The following is an 18297-nucleotide window of genomic DNA, read 5'->3' on the forward strand; positions in this document are numbered from 1 at the left end:
GCCAAATAGAACACACGAGGAACACGGAAAGAGAGAGCTACACAAAAGAAGCAAATCCTAAAGAGCGCTCCGTCTCGCCTTTCATGATGTCAAACAAAAACGTAATATGGCGATGAGTGTGGTCGGGCAACCAGTGATCCTAGTTCTTCAGATACTGCAACGAGAGGAACACGAACCGACATCAGTAGCAAATTGTTGACCATACGAGTAGGCAAAGCCACGTTGAGTTTAGTTCAGAGTGATTTTCATCTTGGAAACCCTCGTGGCTTCCACTTCCACGAACTCTATTGTGGGGTAGAATGAGTGCTGCAAAGGGGCACTCAAAGCATGAGAGCATACGAGGAGATCTGCTTTCTGGGCATTCTCATGTCCGTAGACATGAGATATTAAGCTTCTGTACAATTTCAGTAGAGTTCTGTGGTTACGAACCCTGGACAAAAGGTTCTTGCAGACAAGGAAAGCACTAATCGGTGTTTGGTGTATGCTCACGGAGGTCCTAAGTTTGACATGGTCCTGAGAGTGGGAAGGCACATGCATAATTTCCTAAACCATTCATTAGAGTTTAGTTTTACGCCTCAATCAACAAAGATAATCATACTCGATGAGATCAAATGACGGGCCGTGAAATTGGCTCAAGTCGCTGTTTAATATTTGTTTCCGGGCAAGCGGCATGTGACCCGAGGCGAATTACCCTTGTCCCAGAATATTGTCATGCTAACCTTCAATCATGGCGCAAAGACACTGAATTGTCCATCAAAATTCTGAAGCGTTAGCCAAAATCTTGATATCTCGAGGAAGGTAACATACCCAATCGATCAGATCCAGGTCCATCCATTCTCGGATATCTGTCAAATCTTCATATAGATTCTCGAACGGGGTCTCCGAGCTCCCTGCTGGTGGGTCGCCTGTCCCTCATTGGGCTCTAAGATGAATGCTTAGTTGGCTGACATTGACAAAAACATTAGGTAGCTTACTGTAAATGGCGGAGTATGCGATACGCTCTGAGACAGATATGACTTCGGCCTGGGAGATCTTTCATGCGGGCAATCAAGCTTGCAATCTCCTTTCGAAAAGCTTCCAAGTTATGTTCCGTGTCATCGTGGAGACACTATTTCAGGGCCACGGCTGCATGGAGTGCTTTCAGACTCGTCACCCCACTCAGCAACCAGAAGTAGTTTCGAAGCATTGGAGCTTCGTAGAGTTGTCTGAGAAGGGAAATCAGAGCTGCGCTAGAGCTAATACACCTTTCTCTAGAAATTGGAAGAAAGCAAGACGCTTTGGAATGGTGAAACGGCTGGTGTAGCAGAGGATAGAGATGATGCGCGTACGTCTGCAAGACGCACCAATAAGCATAGCGATTAGAATCCAAGATATTGGGTGAGCCATCAACCAGATAGGCCGCGTCCCACTGCTTTTGATCTTCCGCTATCGCAGCATCGAGATCACGTAAGGCCTGCTGGTCGAGACATGAAGGTCCTGAGGTATGATGGCAGATCGGAGTGGAAAGCCGGAACAGTCGAAGCTTCGCCATCATGACGGACATCTGTGTGGGCTCGCTACAAGACTGCTGCACAATGCCTTCGTTGGTAATATCAACATCATTAACATCGGCAAGTTGAGGAACTTGAATGCTAAGAAGGTACGGCATATCGAAGTCCCGGAAAAGCATTCCCTGATACGTGTGCAACGTCACAAGATCAGCCCAACAGCGTCGCTGTCTTACGGTCTCGATGGTGCCCAGGTTCTTCTGTTCTACATTGCAACGTAACGCAATGCCAATATTCAACGCCATTCCTAACAGGGACTAGCCTTGGTCGACGGATTCATTGTGAGAGAGGCTATATATTACCATCAATAGAGCCTCGAAGGTGCTGAATGTGTGCCGGATCAAAATATCACCATGCAGAAGACAGGTCATTGCAGTCCGAAGTAGACGGCGAGACACAAAAACCGTGATATAAACCGTGCTTGTAGGTTGCATTAGATTTGAAGGCAGCTGAGACCAGACGCACGTTAGCCTGGGGTCACTTCCATCTAGAGTGTTCAGAGACAAGGAACATAAAGCGAAAAGCAAAGCTAGCCAAGGCAAGTCGACATCTTGAGGGCGCTGCATGAATGTCGTATACTGTTTTTGGAAAGTTGAACCATGCAGAATGGGGAACAGGGCGGATATATGTTTGAACAAATGTGAAACGAGATAGTCGCAACAGGACTTCGGCGGAAGCGAGTCGATCATTTCCTGGAGAGGGATGCGAGGACTTATAGAAAGGGGTGATAGTGTGTCATTAACATCCTCCTCTGGCACAGGGCGCTCAAGCACAGTTTCTCAGTGTACACCAGGAGGTCATGTTTCTACTTCAGATATAGTCTGTTCGGACTCCGAAGTTGAAGAGATGGCACCTTTTCGTGTCGGTGCAGTCGAAGATCCTGCTCCGCCACTCAACGCAGATGACGCCGAAGTGGTCATGGGATACCTGCGAATTTTACTTGATACAGGTGAATCAGAAGGGGCCTCATATGAGCAAGTGGATTCGCGCTTGCAACGCTTGCATGCACCACAAGGGTGTTGACGATCGCACTGCAACTTAGAGCGTCGGCATTCCTCGCAATTAACAGCTTTGCGCTTTCGCCGGATGGCATCTCACTGGTCTCTATCATAGTACAAAGCTGAACTCTTCATGTCTCTGAACGGGTCTGTTCCTTATCAATTTTGCATTCGGCTCCCTTCTCTCTGGCCCTTTCTCCGAGACATTCAGGCGTAATACCATATATTCCACAACAATGATCCTCATCCTGATTTTCGTCATGGCATCAGGACTAGCCCCAAATCTCCATAATCACCTCATCTTTCATTTCTTTTCCAGCCTCTTCACTTCCACTCCGTTTACCTGCGCCGGTGGCACCGTTGCCGACTATTAAACCCTCTGGAAAAGACCTATGCCTTTCCTTTTTACGCTATACCTGCATTTATCAGACCCATGATGGGCCAGATATACAGAAGCTATATTCCAGTCACACTAGGTTGGCGCTGGCTAGAGTGGGTAATGCTGATCGTGGGTGGTATAGTTCTAGCTCTAGTCCTTTTATTCCGGCCCGAGACATATGATAACCTTATCCTCTACTGGAAGGCTTCCATCCTTCGAAAAGAGACCGATGATGAGAGATACAGAGCTCCCATGAAGATCAATCAGAAGGGCCTCGGTCAGCAATTAAAGACCTCCGTGTACCGGCCATTTGCAATGTTTTACTCGGAACTATTTTATCAACCTGATGTCGCTCTATCTGACCATCATCTATATTGTCCTCTACCTTTCTTGAGGGGTATACCTATATTTTTGGAAAGGCATATGGCCTCTCAGAAGGGCTAACCAACCTTTGCTGGGCTGGTATGCTCGTTGGCATCTTTCTGGTTACCGGCGTGGTTCCGGTGGTTTACAGCTGGACGGCAAAGGCCTATGCTGGAGATAAGTCCACTATTGCACCTGAGATGAGACTATGGTACACGATGCTTGGCGGCGCAGTAGCAGTGTCGATCAGCTTGTTCTGGATGGGATGGACAAGCAATGTAAGTCTATATGGACACATCAACGTGTTTTGCAACAGGCTGACCTTTCTTTGTCTCTACAGCCAAACATCTCAGAATGGTCTCCTCTCGTTGCATCCGCCTTCTTCGGCTACGGTATCACCACCATCTTCATCGTTGCATACATGTATCTCATCGACTCCTACGACACATAATCTGCATCCGCTCTGGGATTCCTCGCGTTCACGCGATATGTGGTGGCGGGAGGCGTGACTGTTGCTGGGGATCCGATCTATGAGGCTTTGGGCGTGCAGTATACCCTTACCATTCTGGGGTCTATCAGTGCAGTTATGGCGTTGGTGCCTTATTTGCTTTACTTCTATGGGCCGAGCATCCGCAGAAAGAGCAAATATGCGGTGAATGTTGACACTAAGTAAAAGTCCAAGAGGGTGTGATGGCTAGGGGTTATATCCTTGTTTATGGGTGTGCCCAAGAATCACGACTTGGCTGTCATAGTGCATAGGATCAAAGACTTCGGGGAAGTCCTAGAGCTAAAGGTGCCTTTTTAAGTTATTTCGAAGGGACGAAATATAAATAGACAAGATATATAGATAGGGAAAGAGCTTTGAGCAAGTAAAAAGAGACATTACGGATACAGATGCTTACGATACTACATCACGATTGTTTTGCTCGAATCAGGACAAGCGGCAAATAAGGTCTTCAACAAGACATTGAAAATCAAAAAGCACTCGAACTAATTAAGACAGCGTTCGTGACGACCTCAATCAAGGATTGAGAACATCGACGAATGTCAACTATTGTACAGAAACAATTGGCTGCGATATCATAATGTAGCCTTTAGGATAAAGGAGCGGGCTGCTTGACATGCGAGGAATCATCGAGCCCCTATGGTACCTACTGGCGTAACCACTCGAATCCAGCGATAATATCCCCATTTCCCACCATCATCCCCAATCAGGACACCGCGACTGAGCTAGCAGATCCTTCAGGCCGAAGTAACACATTGATGGTACCAAGGGTTCTGCTCCACGCAGGTGCAAGGTGACTCACACTCGGCTGGGCCAGCATAATTAAGGCCTCCGCATTGGCCCCAGTGCGAGACAAGATTGCCCGAGCTAGCGGCCGTGGATTGAATGCTGCTGCTGCTGCTGGCGGGGGTCTGAACATAGGCATGGACAGCAGCGGTAGTTGTGCCTGGGCTTGCGACAGATGCACTACTGACCGAAGGGGAGGCAGCAGATGAGCTTCCCGAGCCACTTCCGTTCCACACGTCATCCCCGATTGGCGTCTCCAAAATATCCGTTTGAATCTTCTCCGCTGAGTCGACCCAGAGATTGAGGCCGTTGAACAGGGTCATACTGTCATTGTAGAGACCGGGAATCTGGTATGTGAGACTGGGAGATCCAGTTCCCGAGCCTGTGACCTTTACCTGTGCACAGCTAAGTTGGCGGTGTCAGCATCATTGCTCCTTGAATGTCATAAATCTGAGCGTGATTGCCTCACCTGTAGAAGAATTCAGCCTCGTTTGCCTGAGCCCCATGCAAGCCCACATGCTCGGCGCGCACCAGATACTCGCCTGCTGGGGTCTCAGCAGGAATCTGGAACTCGAACTCGGACATGCCCCAGGTGCACCAGGCGTCCTTGGTCAAGTCGCCTTCCTCGTTGCAGAGCGTTCTTTCCCAGATCTTGAACCATTCGCCGTCGCCTTCGTATTCCTGGACATTGCCGGTGGGTGCCTTGGACATAACTGTGATACGAGGAAACCAGGTCATTAGAAGGTGAGTGACTATGACATGGAGAGGGATGACTCGTACAAACTTGGCCCGGGCCGGGGTGCGCAATACTGGTGTCGTAGAAGAGCTTCATCCCGATGGTATCGCCCGCCGCTACCTCGGCGACGTCGGTCTTGGCGGCATTGCTGAACGAGCCCAGGTTGCAACGAAAATCGTTGTCGTTGGGTGTCAAATTGTCAAAAGTGTTGGTGAACTTGGTAGGCTCGTAGCAGATGCTGCGAGTGGTCTCACGAATGTACTGCCAGTCCGCAGAAGCCTCTCCGTTCAACACGAGCTTGCTGAAGATATAATGAGCGGAAGCCGTAGGTGCCAGACTGGCAGTGACTGCAACGGCCAGAGGAAGATACTTCATTGTGTTTGGCTGAGGATAGAGACAAATTTAGAAACGAAAGAAGAAGTATGGACGTATAATGAATTGAAGTGAAAGAGTGACGAGAGCCTGACACCTGGTCAGATTGAATCCAGCTCGATAATGAGAAGTCAAAGTAAGGAGTGATATCTTGTATAGTTCCTCTCGCAGAAGAAGAGAATCAATGAGGGCTTATATGAATGTGCCAAGCACGCCGCAGCTTATCTCTGCCCTCGAATATCCACAGCTTGAGTTCCTGCTGTCCCAGTCCTTCATTTCCTCATCACACACGGCGCTGTGGCGGGCTTCTCCGAAACAATATGTCGCACCATTATCATGGGCAGCATCCAGTCCACTTCCATATACCTGGCTAAATGTCGGTTGTACCTTCCTAGCCATGCCATATCCCTGGTATGTTAGAGCTCAATACAATATTGAACCCATAGTGTGCTTTGAGGCTCTATGTAAGCGCAACTGTCCTTCTGTTCACGAGTCCTGTAATTGAACAGCTTCCACATTCTTCTAGACAGTCAGGTCATCCTGTCATTGACTATTCCATCCTCGCCATTCGCCACCCAGTCGGGCCTGTGGCAGCCGTATCTCCCAGTCTGAGTGACTCCGTACTTGCGTGCAGTTGGCGGCATGAATTGAAGGTAAACAGGCAGAAGCCCAGCCGTCCAATCAGATCCAACCGATCCTAGAATCAGGAAATAGCGGTACAGATACTGATTCCACTTTTGCTTTGCTCGAAACAGCCAGTGTTTGTTAATGGTGCAATGCGCGCTCCGGTGACACCCATACGGGACTTGGCTCGGTACTTATCGCACGTCGATACCCGTGGCTGTTCAAGCCAAGAGTGCCGAATCCCATTCCGGATGTTCGAGGCCCTGAACCCTTACAAGTGGGGCACTAAGAATTCATCCCTGCCCTGCTGTCTGCGTGAAGCGCCCAGGAAACCCCTTGACGAAGCTTCTTCAACTTATCCTACCTCGAAGTTGTTAAGACAAAGTCACATCGTATTCATGAGGGGTATTGACCAACCTAAACTGGTCTTTCGGCTGGGATGCAACTTACACTTAAGCCATAAAGATGAGAGCCACTTCTACTGCGCTCATTCTTGAAATCGTTATTTGTGGTATGATGAGCCGCGGGACTTAGAAGCCGCGGGACTAAAGCTTCCGGTTGGAAGTGGAGTTACTAATAGTTACTACTGAGCTCCAGGCGAATGTGTCATCGGACATGTCGTTGCCAAGCATCACATACTCCATGTGATTGGTCTTTTGCTGGCTCTTTCCACTGAAGGATCTCAGGGAGTTCTAATCTGGGTGGCCAAGTTGGGTCATAATCATCTGAAACACACCGATTGCCTAGACTTGTCAATCGTTCACCAGGGTGAGCTCTGACGATCAAGCTCTGAGTGTACTCCATAAGTTACCTGCCAAAGCTGCTCCAGCCAATGTCTGGGTGCTGATTTGTACTAGCAATGGTTCAGAAGAGGACCCATTGCCCGCCGTAGCACTAGGACATGTGTCTGACGAGTATTTCACTACTCCGTGCATGGTATGCTTCAGTAGTTTCCTCAACAAGTCTACCTTCATCAGCCCTAAGCACTCTTGTGTCATCAGTTCATAAGTTACGTTTTAGCTATAGGTACATCAATGTCTTCCGGTTCGAAACCAGCTCGCGAGCTATTTTCTTTCCTATTCTGTCCTCTGTGCGCTTTACTTGCGGAAAGGGCCCGATTCTGGCTTCGTGTGGAGCCACGAGGCCGTTTTTCCATCTGAAACGATTCCGTAGTTTAGACTTTCCTTACTACCATCCACTTTGGAAGGCACCAACTTCAATATGGACCGAGGAATATTTTTAGCTCCGTACATTGCTAGTTCCGCATTGCCGTGGGTTCCGATATTTCTATGAGGAACTTGGCAAATGCTTCAAGGGTTTTCAAAGGGTTTTCACTAAAGTGGGTCCAAGTGACCCACTTGACTGCCTTATACTCACGGACTGCTACCTACAAACTAGACCAAAAGAGATATATCCCCGTGAGATACTGGCGCGTGTCGGTTAAGACCAATGCCGTCACCAAAGCAGCCATGCAAGGCACCCGGTTACCTGCTTATCTCTGGATTGAGTACGGGTACACAGATAACCTTCTTACTTATATGGTCGCACTGCTTACCGATTAGGTTACGGAGCACAAGTCCGCAGAACGCAATAGCGTGCCTGAACAATTGCGATGACAGGTGTGAGGACTTACAATAATCATTGACTTCCATGTGTTATGATGTCGATCTTTGTGCGAGATATGAACTATCCGTAGTTGCAGCATTTCAAGCTGAAACCAGAATGAACCCCATCTTGATCCGAAATATAACCGGCACCCCTAAGAACATGTTCATCTACTATCCCTGAACGTGCGGAAATAACTATGAACCACATGGACTTACTCAACCAGGCTGGCAAATGATACATTCAGAGGACGAGACACCTACCGACAACCGAATATGAAGCAGGAAGCTTAAAAGTGATTTAGATGGTCTTCTTGGTCAACGTGAAAGGCGTTTTATCCCACAGCATCGCAATCATAAAGCCATTGGGCTTGTCCAGAGTTGCCCGCTTCTCCATCGGGCGCCATATAATCGCAGTGACTATTATACTGTTGGGCCATAGATGTGCAAGATATTCCAACCGGTTAATTGAATTAATTTCCACACCGAAAGCGATCGGTGCCACGGTTAAAGTGGTTTTTGGGCAGTCAATATAAGCTCCTGGCATGTAATCTAACATTCCGTGAATATTCGTGGCACTTGGAGCCTTCTTTGCGGAATAGTTGGCTCACTTGGAGGGTTAAGGGTCAATTCACATTTATCACATGTCTTTTGCACGCAGGCCAAAGAAATTAGCCAGGTAGATGGACAGCGGGATTGCTCCGTACATTCAATGTCGCTTAGAGGTTGTTTCATAGTGCTACAACCGTAGCCTAAATGGATAAAGTGCCCGCGGAAGGTACAGTTCGAACGAACTTTGGAAATTGCTTCCCCCCTTTGTCGACAGGTAAACGATATAAAGGTAGGTGTCTGCCAAACAATCATTGCTAACTCATCACCCTCGTCTTTTAAGTCACGGTTGTAACCTTCTACTTGGAATTCTTCCTTTCCATCATAATCATGGTGTCTTTTCTTGGCCAAGCACGCCTGGCCGTGCCAATCCTATCAGCCTTTGCGTGGATGCTTGCGGCAAGTTCCGCCATCCCCCCACCGCCGCCTGGAACTCTCTCACCTGAGCGTCTTCAATGGATCAGAGAGGTGATCGGCAATCAGACCGAGGGCGGCAGCATTTCGGATCTCGCTAAGCGGAGCACTATCCTGCATACCAGCCAAGACGGCGTCGACAGCGGGGGATTCTACTACTCCGTGTACAATGACAACGGAGCCAGCGTTGGATACACTGAATACCCCACGACCGGCCAGTTCGAACTCGGCTGGAACCCTGAGACGGAATTCCTTGGTGGGAAGGGCTTCAAGGGTGGCAGCACGCGGTAAGTGCACCTTTCCCTCTCTCTCTCTCTCTCTCTCTCTCTCTCTCTCTTGCCCTCACCTGGCAGAGCGTAGGAAGCTGACAATTATCTGGCTCAGCTCCTTGACCTGGGACGGTTACTTCACCGCCGAGGGTGACTGGACTTTGGCCATCTATGGCTGGACCTTGAACCCCGTCACCGAGTGGTATATTGTGGAGTCGCATGGCACTGGAACCCCAGGCAACGGGAACATCCTCGGCCAGGTCGATAGCGATGGTGGTGTCTACGATGTTTACAATCTCCCCTACAGAAATGTTCCCGAGATCTACGGTGTCACCAACTTCGACCAGCACTGGTCGGTGCGTCGCTCCCACCGTTCCACCGGCACTGTCGACGTGAGCACTCATTTCCAGCGCTGGAAGGAATTGGGTCTCAACCCTGGCACCCCGATTTTCCAGATGGTTACTCTGGAAGGCTTCTCCGGCCAAGGGTACCTGGATTTCACCGTCCAGGCGTAGAGAAGATCAATGGCCATGTACTCCCAGGGCATTTGCCCGAGGTCAGAGCTCCGCCGCATGTATCACCATAAAGACGCTTGGTGAAATAATCAGAAGCCCCCTTTCCCCTCAATTTTGTTTCATCTATTTTACAAAGGCTTGTCTTTATCCGCTTTTTTCGCTTCTTTTCAAGATATCAAGCACTTTATTGACCTTTAAATAACATATTGAGTCTGGTGGCTGCTGCAGTGCTTCATTGTCTAAATACTTTATCCATTGTTTTCCTTTGTAATCATATATTCCAAATTTGTTTGAGAGTTATAAACTCGTAGTGCTGTATACAAGGTTATTTTGGCAGCATTACCGCCTTCTTAGTAGTGGTGCAATTACTCCCAACTACCCCGGAGTGCTCTTCTTCGAGATGGGCCTCGTGATCGGTGATCCCTGATCAAGACCTGAATTCCGCCGGATTGCAGCCCCAGAGCGACTGAGAAACAGAATGATCATCCTCCCGTCCCGTCGTCTTCACAACGCCTCTCCTACATCCTCATTACGCGCCATTTCACCGAACTCCATTGAGGAGACTGTTTCAGAGAGTGAGATGTCATCTCAAATGAATTATTTGTAAATCAGATTATCCATTCTTTTGTCATTACCTATTTTATATATTTTCTCGCAATCTTGAGTGAAGATATTACTGTTAATGTATTACTTATTTTTTGGATGTCGGTGGTCTTCCTGCAATCAATCTGTGCAAAAGGCACTCACGTTTTTGAAATACCATAGATGCCTATTGCGGTACCAGGATCTACTAGACTACTTACTTCATCTTTATTAGTGGAGAAGAGTTGGCCTAATCGTGTAAGAAAGGTCCACCTAGTGGATATTCCCAGAAAGTGGAGACGTGAGGCAAGTACGAATATACGAATACAAGATGTGACGGATATACGAATATACGAACTTCAATAGAGGCATGAAGTTTCGACATACCAGCCCCCATAAAAGGGGAGGTTTCTTGGCATTAGCAAATGTATCATTTTTATGTTTGAGAATACTCGGAATTCTGAGTATAGTTATAAGGGGGTTAGGTGGATAAGTCCATTCTCACTGTGGCTCTCTGAGGTACAATCTTATTAGATGCTACAGGGTACGCCAGGACTCCGACTGACATTTGAAAATATTGTTTTTACGGCGAAGAGACTTCAGAATTTGCGTCTTGAAGCAGTGTGGTTATCACCAAATACGTCTCTGTGATATATTCATACAGGAGATCATCCAACATCAACTCCGCGAACCTTTAAATTGTTATATATATATACTCAACATCAAGTGTGTTGTTTCCAACGAAAGACCTTCCCACCCTGCACCTCAAGAGTCCCGTTAAGAGGGCTAGGAAGAACAACAGTACCCTTAGTACCCACAGGGGCGCTGACAACAATACTGAAACGTCCGCTGCCATCATAAGACCAATCAACCCTAATGTTACCATAAGGAGTAGGATGCTCTCCCCGTGCCCAAGCCAGTCCCAAAGTCTGAGGAGCGACTCTCCACTCCCTAAAACCAGGAGTAACGGGCTGGATACCGAGAATATAACGGCTCAGATCAGCAGTGGGCCCTGCGCTCCAGGCATGGCACAGCGAGGTTCCAGACCCGATGCCGGGAGTACCGTCCGGGTTTATGACCTCCCACATACAGCCAGTGTAGTTGGCATTTTTCGGGTCACTGATCGGGCCCCAGATACTGTGGAGAAGCCTTTTGGCATTAACGCCATCGTTCGCATGGAAGGCCGCCTTGAGGTGGTAGCCGGAGGCATAGGGGCTGATTTTCTGGGCGAAACCGCTGGCGATGCTGGCGTTGGAGAAGGAGAGAGCACCTTTGGGAATGTATAATTGCTGCGCCATGGTGGATAGTAACGTACTAGTCCGATTGCCAGTCAGTTGTGTAGTGTCACTCAGGATGGCCAGGGCGTTGGCTTCCTGCGAGAAAAAGTCCTGGTATGTTTCAGAGTGGTAGTAGGCTTGAAGTTTGTCGCTCCACAAATGATCGTTGATTGCTTTCTGTAAATTTTTCAGCCGCCTTTGATAAGCGGTAGCATTTATGTTGGTCTGCTCCAGATACGGGATCCATTTCTTCAGCGAGTAAGCGTATAATATGTTGAATTGGGAGACAATCCCAGACGAGGCGGGATCATAGATGTCCCATCCCCCACCGATGGCGGGATCGGTGATGTTAAGCAAGTTACTTGGTAGGGTCTGCGAGTGCGCCCAATCAAGCATGCGCATCACTTTCGGGGCCCAGCGATGCAGAAACATTTCATCACCGGTCTGCTCGTAGAAGTTGGCCATTGCACTCAGCAGATTAAATGAATAGCCAATCAAACCGGTCGTATTCGCCTCGACATCCTTGGTTCGAGGGGGCTGCTGGATTTTTGCATTCGGTACAAAGAATCCGGGTGTCAGCTGGTAAGAGCCGAGCAGCTCAATAGAACCGTTGATGTATTCAATACCGTTGGTGCTGGCGAATGCTGTACTGCTAGCTATGTCCAAGTCTCCGGCGTACGCAATACGATCGCGTCGAGAGCCGTCGACGCTGACAGGTAAGGGGTTGGTCCCGACAAGAAAGTCTGATAGCGCCGACTCATCTGTCAATGTTGAGAAATACTTTTGCTTTCCCCCGACTAACAATGACAGGTTGGTGAAAACGGCAGAATGCCCGAAAGACGCACCCACACCAAAGGAGCCATAAAAAGATGCCGTTTGGGAGAAATCCAGCACAGTGGTGTTATCGATTTGAACAGATATTTGGGACATGTTCACGTTGCTTTGAACCTTGTGCCACTCGTTCAGAATGATTGAAGAGGGAAGGTGACCTGAGGCAATGATAGGGTCCAGCTCAGTAGATCCAGCATGCGCAGAGATTGAGGCATTGGCGATATCGACGAAGATGTAGATTCCGTTAGACAGAGTATCACTGAGTACATTAAAGCTGAAGCCCTTGGAGATTGGCTTTACCGAGAACTCTAGGTCATAAGTCGTCAGTGAAGGAGACCAGGTGGTATAGTAGGGTTGCGGAGCAAGACTGTCCACCAAGGCTCCTTCATCGGTAAGAACCCAAAAGTCTGGGATGCTGTTAGCTGGGAACTCGGTAAGCTGCAATGTCCGAGCTCCCGCATGCCAAATCCGAGTCAGCACTTCATCAGAACAGTTGAACGAGCCTGGAAGATCTGCCAAAGGGATATTAGAGACAGTCGGCTTGAATCCAACAAGGGATAGATGCATCTCTCCCGCACTAGACAGGTTCAATTTCTGGTATCGCAGTCCGCCCTGGATGAGCCTGTTGGTGTAGGACCTTTCTTCTGTGATGTTGTACCGATTCACGCGGTACGTGTCCATCGTCGCATCAAAGGACAGAGGACCGTCAGCCTGATATCAATGAGCCAGGAGTTAGCGATCGCAATTTGTGGTGAGCAAGACGGGAAGTTGGCTCACCATAGCTGATTCCAGTAATGCATATGTTTCGCTATAGGCCATTTCAAACCCGGAGGTGTCCCCGGACATGGATTAAATTTTAAAGGTGGCATAGCCTTCGACATCTCGTCCGTAGTCGAGGATTAATATGGCGGAAGTCAACCCGTCGGAGGAGAGCTTAAGCACTGTATCATTCAGATACTCAATCCATTTATTCTGCGAGGCGTTGAAATAGGTAGTAGGTTGATACAAGGTCGAACAGTACCCAGAGGCAAAGAGGAGACTAAGGAAGGCTAAATTATAAAGGGATCCCATGATGATTTGCATCTCCGCAGGGATCCTTCAGGGTTGAATCCGATGTCAGTTTGGTGAACATGCAACAAGTTGTCATGGATGTGCGAGGAGTGAAGCTATTTTATATTCGACATCGTTCTAATACCGAGTCACTAAGACCCCTTTCTCCCTTGACAAAACGAATATACGAGCATACATGCGGCACACAATGCTGCCTGCAAAGCTTGGCGTCTCCCTTAATCCCATGGTACGTAGCCACCAGCCGAGCCCTACCGGGAAGTCGATCCCGTTGGCACAGGGCCACGACGCTGGCATTGGGGTCGGATCGTCGTAGAGCGAAGCAAATACGAATGTACGAAATTCCTACTTCCTGCCGCATTGAGCTTCGATTGCCACCGACCGCGAATCTCGTGGCAGTGCAAGATAAATTTCGAGGCACCTCGACTCTCCACTAAATTATGACTTTACAATAAAAGTGGGATAGAAAGAAGTACTGACTAGACAGTAGTCACTGGGACATCTTTTCTGTCTCTAGTAGCCATTTAATTAGGATTACTATTAACCACCACAGGGGTACTACTAGTCGCGAATGCAGGAACAATTGATATAAACCAACCAAGACACGGCGTCTGCGCCTTTCCAGCCATAAAATATACCATGCAAATATCAAACACAATCAACGGGCTTGTCATGACATCGTAAAGGTAGACCATCGTCTCCTACAGTGGTCTGCCCAGCATCCGGAGACGCTCCCTCAATGCATCCGCCTCGCGGTCCTCTTCAGCATCTGACCTTCTCTCTCTCAGTGATACGGACCGATATTCTCCATCACCTCCGGGTGCCCCTACAGTCACCCACACGAACTTGCTTCCACTCCCCCCTGCTGCCCGTTCCTGGGAGCCCTCCCAGAACAATTCCATGGGGCTTGCAGCGCCTGACGCCTTGTCATGTGTGGGTCGTCCTCCGAGGCGCCCCTGCTTCACCCACCCTTTCATGACCTCCTTAATGAAATTGATCTTCTGTAGGAACGAATTGGCGTCTAGGATATCCCGAACACGTTCATCTGCGGAACTTGCGCCAGTGCCATACGCAATGCCGAGGAAGGTTGCAACTTCGTCTGAAGTGACTGCCCGAGTGTCGAATCCAGATGGGTGCATCTTGCCCTTTGTGCTGAGGTATCTTGCTGCAGACGGCGAAAGGTGGTAGAAGTCGACCCAGGGTGAGGAGCTTCTTGTGCGTCCAGGAGCGATCACGAGCTTCGTGTGATCAGGGAAGTTGAACTGTTTGATGTGTTAGCTGGTGCAAGTGACATGTAGAAGATGGTTGACATACCTGGAAGGCACCATCCCCGAATCCCCAGACGCCAACATTCCCCAGTCGTTGGTAGAACTTGATGAATTGGCCCGAGCTACCGGGAGCCAACTCGTCCTCCAAAGCTGCGTCATCTCCGTGTCGGCCTAGAGACCCGATCATGTATTTGCCAAACTGATCGACCAGCTTAACTCGTTTGATCTTTTCGGCGTCCGCACGCGCGCAGTCAAGGCCGGAGTTTGTGCGGATCTTGATACCGGCCGCAGAAGATCCGCTAGAGGAGGCCTTGACCTCGAACAGCGACGGTGAGATCAGAGCTCGCCGGATTCCACCACGACACTCGGCGAAGTCGCGGGTACAATTTTCATAAAATTCTACCGGCTTACCATGGCGAGGAATGAGCTGGTCCGCCTCGGAATACCCATAGATTGCACCCTCTTGTTGCTCCTGGCTACGGGCTTTGCGCCGGATGTGTTTTTCGCCATCCCGCACTACTACGCCACTTGCAGGCTGGCCATTCTCTGCCTTGAAGACGCATCCTACGCTGCCATCATCCAAGACATAGCCAATACCATACCGATTTGTGTAATCCACCCATTTAATCACATATGCGTGAGGTGGCCGTCGAAGCCCAGCCCGTCTCCGGGCTGCTGAGTGTGGTACCATGTTGGACAACATGTGTCGCAGATCCATGTTCACGTCATCAAGGGACGTCCTTGGTAGCGCCTCCCATGGGTCTTCCACATGAAACAAGGGGTGCAGGCCTAGTGTTGAGCGTGGCTTGCTTGCAGATGAAGCTGCCTTACTACCAGACCGGCTCAGTGGTTGCGAAGAGGGTTCAGGTCGTGCAGGCTTTTCGGCCAAGCTCTCCTGGGTCGCGGCAGCTTTCGGAGGTTCTTCTTGCTTCAGCATATCTCTGGTCTCCGATCTCGGCATTGATCGCTGGGAAGGCTGGCGTGGTCTAACTGGCAAATGATCCATTGCTACGGATGCAGGCCGTTCTTTGGCAGGGGGCGGCAGATGGCCAGTTTCCTGGCTGTCTGACTCCAGTCTGCGAGACTGCGAGCGCGTCTGGGAGCGAGTTTGGGAGCGGGTCTTTCCGATCACCAGAGATTCCGGTGCCGTACTAGACTTGGGGATCTGTGGCGCAATGTTTTTGTCTAGGTCGCGCAACGAGCCCGAGTACGATGCTGCCACACCACGCCGTGCGCGGATTGGCCGCTCCGCAAGACCACCTGAAGGTATAACTGCTGGTTTTGCTTCTGCCTCCTCCTCGAACAAAGCCTTCGCTGTCGGTACAGGATCGGAGATAGCTGCGATTTTCCGGACAGAGCCTCTGCCTGTAGCTGCCTGCTGCCGCAGAGTTGCGGCATGGCTCTGTGATTCTTTTCGCCGCTGCTGAGCAGCAGCCAGCGCCGCTTGAGTTCGGGTGAGTGAAGCCACATTGCTCCGAGCAGATGCACTGCTCTTCCTTGACAGGACACTGTCTTCGAAAGAGGAGCCATCTCTGCGTGACAGCAAGGAAGTATCAGGGTCGCTCCAATCACCTATCGGGTCATGGGGGTACCTGTACACGATATCCTCTGGAAGGGGTATGACAGGCTGGAATCCTTTCTCCTCCTCAGATAAGCATTCGGCATATGCCGACTTCGAGCAGTTCTTTCCAGCGGCCTTCCGTGCTGTGCCGTCTGGTTTTCTGCCCACGCCACAGAGTGTGTAGAACGCCGCCCTGCAGACCAGGTATCGCTGACTCGGATCATCGATGTGTTCGATGTAGCCAGACAACTTCTCGTCGTACTCCAAGCTGCTCCCAAACATCATTCGATCGCCGCGGGGCTCATCCGGCTTTAGCCAAACGGGCCTACTAACGCTGCAAGACGGGTCAAGTCGTCTGGGTATACAACCGTCATACATCCTGAAAAAGGGGTGTTCAACGATGTCGTCCGGCTCAGGGCGCTCTTCTTCAGCGAGGTTCAGACACCAACTCACGAGCGACTTCGCTTCTTCGGGGATGTAGTTGGCGCACTCGGTGCCTTTCGGCCACACGTATGCCAAGTTCCGCACCTTTTTATAGATCTCCTCTTGCGTTTTTGATTGGAACGGCGGGTATCCAGTAAGCATCGCGAAACTGGCAAGGAATTAGCATGAAGTTGGTAGAGACACATTGGGTGCAGGCTTTACCAGATGACCCCCAAAGACCAGATGTCAACCTTCTGTGTATGACCGCCTTTACTTTTGTCGAGAACCTCTGGTGCAATGTAATTCGGTGTCCCGCACAGCGTCCTCCTCCTCTTTTCATCCCTCTCGGACATGATCATCGCTGCCAGACCGAAGTCACCCACTTTAATATCCATATTTTGATCCAGAAACAAGTTCCCCATCTTCAGATCGCGATGCGCAACATTTCGTTTGTGGAGGTATTTGATCGCACCGCACAGTTGGACCATGAACCGTCTGACCTCGGGCACGCTCAGGCACTTTCTCTTTCTGACCATATCCATGACGGATCCGTTCGGACACAGTTCTAGAATGACGTATATACTGCTGTCGAAAACGAAGGCGCGATGGAAGCCGACGATGTGAGGGTGGCGCATCTTCGAGTGAATCTGGAGTTCGGTACGAAACTGTGATCGTCCGTCAGCATACCAATTGCAACTATGCGGCATCGCAAGCAGGTGATTAGGTTATATACCTTTTCTTGCATCTTCTTCTGTGCCATTTCGGATCGAACCACTTTCATAGCAAAGACACGGCCGGTTCGCAATAGTGTCCCTTCGTAGCAGATTGCAAAACCTCCCTTCCCAAGAAAAGCGCCGGTCGAGTATCGCTCTCCATCCTCTTCCGGCTCCAAAATCAATGATGGTGGTGGCGGCGCATGGTTTTTCGATGACGAAGCTTTCTGAGCGGCGGCGGCAGCGGCAGCATTCTTATCCAATACTTTGCGCTCCATTGAAATCTTTGGCTTAACAATTTGGTTTGTCGACCGTGGTGATAGCGCCTCCATATTGCCTTCCGGGAGCGCTTCGTGCCTTACTGTGCTCGGGTATCAATGTTGGCGACAAAGGAACGGCGATGATTTCGAGACCCGACTTGAGCGGACATCAACTCAGACGATACAAGCGATCAATAGTGGTACAGTGCACTTGGGGTATAATGGATCTAGTTGGCTTTTGCTCCTATAGATTGTCAGTATCCATATACAACAGTGAAGTTATGCGACTTGGTCCCGGGGGGCAGCGACCGGTGAGGGGGTTTCACCGCACGGTGATGGAACACTGAAACCGCAAGACCGAGAGCGAGGTAGTGAGGCAATGAGAACATATACTTACTAAAAATGAATGAATTTCAAACAATTGACGCTCAAAAACAACAATATGCAATCAATGGCACTCCAATCAGGGAGACCGCGACCAGGGAGAGGTGGGGAGGAGACAGGAAGTGAAGTAGGGATAGACAGAAGCAAAGACGGAGAGCTTCCCGGATGGAGACCAAACGAACTTCCCGATGCGGCAATCGATAAACATT

General features: G+C 49.6%; 6 protein-coding genes across 6 annotated transcripts; 2 read left to right on the forward strand and 4 right to left on the reverse strand.

Annotated features, from left to right (window-relative positions):
• Nucleotides 1-725: 725 nt before the first annotated feature.
• On the reverse strand, nucleotides 726-2980 carry BO88DRAFT_427550 (uncharacterized protein; the record flags this gene model as incomplete). The annotated part of the gene is made up of 9 exons (XM_025709021.1): nucleotides 726-761; nucleotides 808-886; nucleotides 975-1108; nucleotides 1154-1250; nucleotides 1275-1425; nucleotides 1447-1804; nucleotides 1850-2311; nucleotides 2357-2640; nucleotides 2962-2980. 9 exons carry the CDS (start codon nucleotides 2978-2980, stop codon nucleotides 726-728), a joined length of 1620 nt encoding a protein of 539 aa, XP_025560751.1.
• A 1-nt stretch (nucleotide 2981) lies between these two features.
• BO88DRAFT_417297 (uncharacterized protein) lies at nucleotides 2982-3738 on the forward strand (the record flags this gene model as incomplete). Its single annotated transcript, XM_025708299.1, has 4 exons — nucleotides 2982-3321; nucleotides 3344-3386; nucleotides 3439-3565; nucleotides 3628-3738. 4 exons carry the CDS (start codon nucleotides 2982-2984, stop codon nucleotides 3736-3738), a joined length of 621 nt encoding a protein of 206 aa, XP_025560752.1.
• A 791-nt stretch (nucleotides 3739-4529) lies between these two features.
• BO88DRAFT_392639 (endoglucanase) lies at nucleotides 4530-5817 on the reverse strand (the record flags this gene model as incomplete). Its single annotated transcript, XM_025705068.1, has 3 exons — nucleotides 5359-5817; nucleotides 5048-5291; nucleotides 4530-4983 (listed from the first exon to the last, which is right to left on the reverse strand). The coding sequence occupies exons 1-3, from the start codon at nucleotides 5687-5689 to the stop codon at nucleotides 4530-4532; spliced, it is 1029 nt and encodes a 342-aa protein (XP_025560753.1). The 5' UTR covers nucleotides 5690-5817.
• Nucleotides 5818-8853: 3036 nt separating this feature from the next.
• BO88DRAFT_467261 (glycoside hydrolase family 11 protein) lies at nucleotides 8854-9721 on the forward strand (the record flags this gene model as incomplete). Its single annotated transcript, XM_025711506.1, has 2 exons — nucleotides 8854-9224; nucleotides 9322-9721. The coding sequence occupies 2 exons, from the start codon at nucleotides 8854-8856 to the stop codon at nucleotides 9719-9721; spliced, it is 771 nt and encodes a 256-aa protein (XP_025560754.1).
• A 1301-nt stretch (nucleotides 9722-11022) lies between these two features.
• Nucleotides 11023-13515, reverse strand: BO88DRAFT_467264 (putative alpha-L-rhamnosidase C; the record flags this gene model as incomplete). Its single annotated transcript, XM_025711507.1, has 2 exons — nucleotides 13189-13515; nucleotides 11023-13122 (listed from the first exon to the last, which is right to left on the reverse strand). The coding sequence occupies exons 1-2, from the start codon at nucleotides 13255-13257 to the stop codon at nucleotides 11026-11028; spliced, it is 2166 nt and encodes a 721-aa protein (XP_025560755.1). The 5' UTR covers nucleotides 13258-13515.
• Nucleotides 13516-14180: 665 nt separating this feature from the next.
• Nucleotides 14181-18171, reverse strand: BO88DRAFT_445346 (Pkinase-domain-containing protein; the record flags this gene model as incomplete). Its single annotated transcript, XM_025710203.1, has 5 exons — nucleotides 18102-18171; nucleotides 17465-17948; nucleotides 16954-17396; nucleotides 14794-16900; nucleotides 14181-14741 (listed from the first exon to the last, which is right to left on the reverse strand). Exons 2-5 carry the CDS (start codon nucleotides 17774-17776, stop codon nucleotides 14181-14183), a joined length of 3423 nt encoding a protein of 1140 aa, XP_025560756.1. The 5' UTR covers nucleotides 17777-17948; nucleotides 18102-18171.
• Nucleotides 18172-18297: the final 126 nt, after the last annotated feature.

This window comes from Aspergillus vadensis (assembly GCF_003184925.1).
Source record: "Aspergillus vadensis CBS 113365 unplaced genomic scaffold BO88scaffold_19, whole genome shotgun sequence".
Classification (NCBI taxonomy): Eukaryota; Fungi; Ascomycota; class Eurotiomycetes; order Eurotiales; family Aspergillaceae; genus Aspergillus; species Aspergillus vadensis.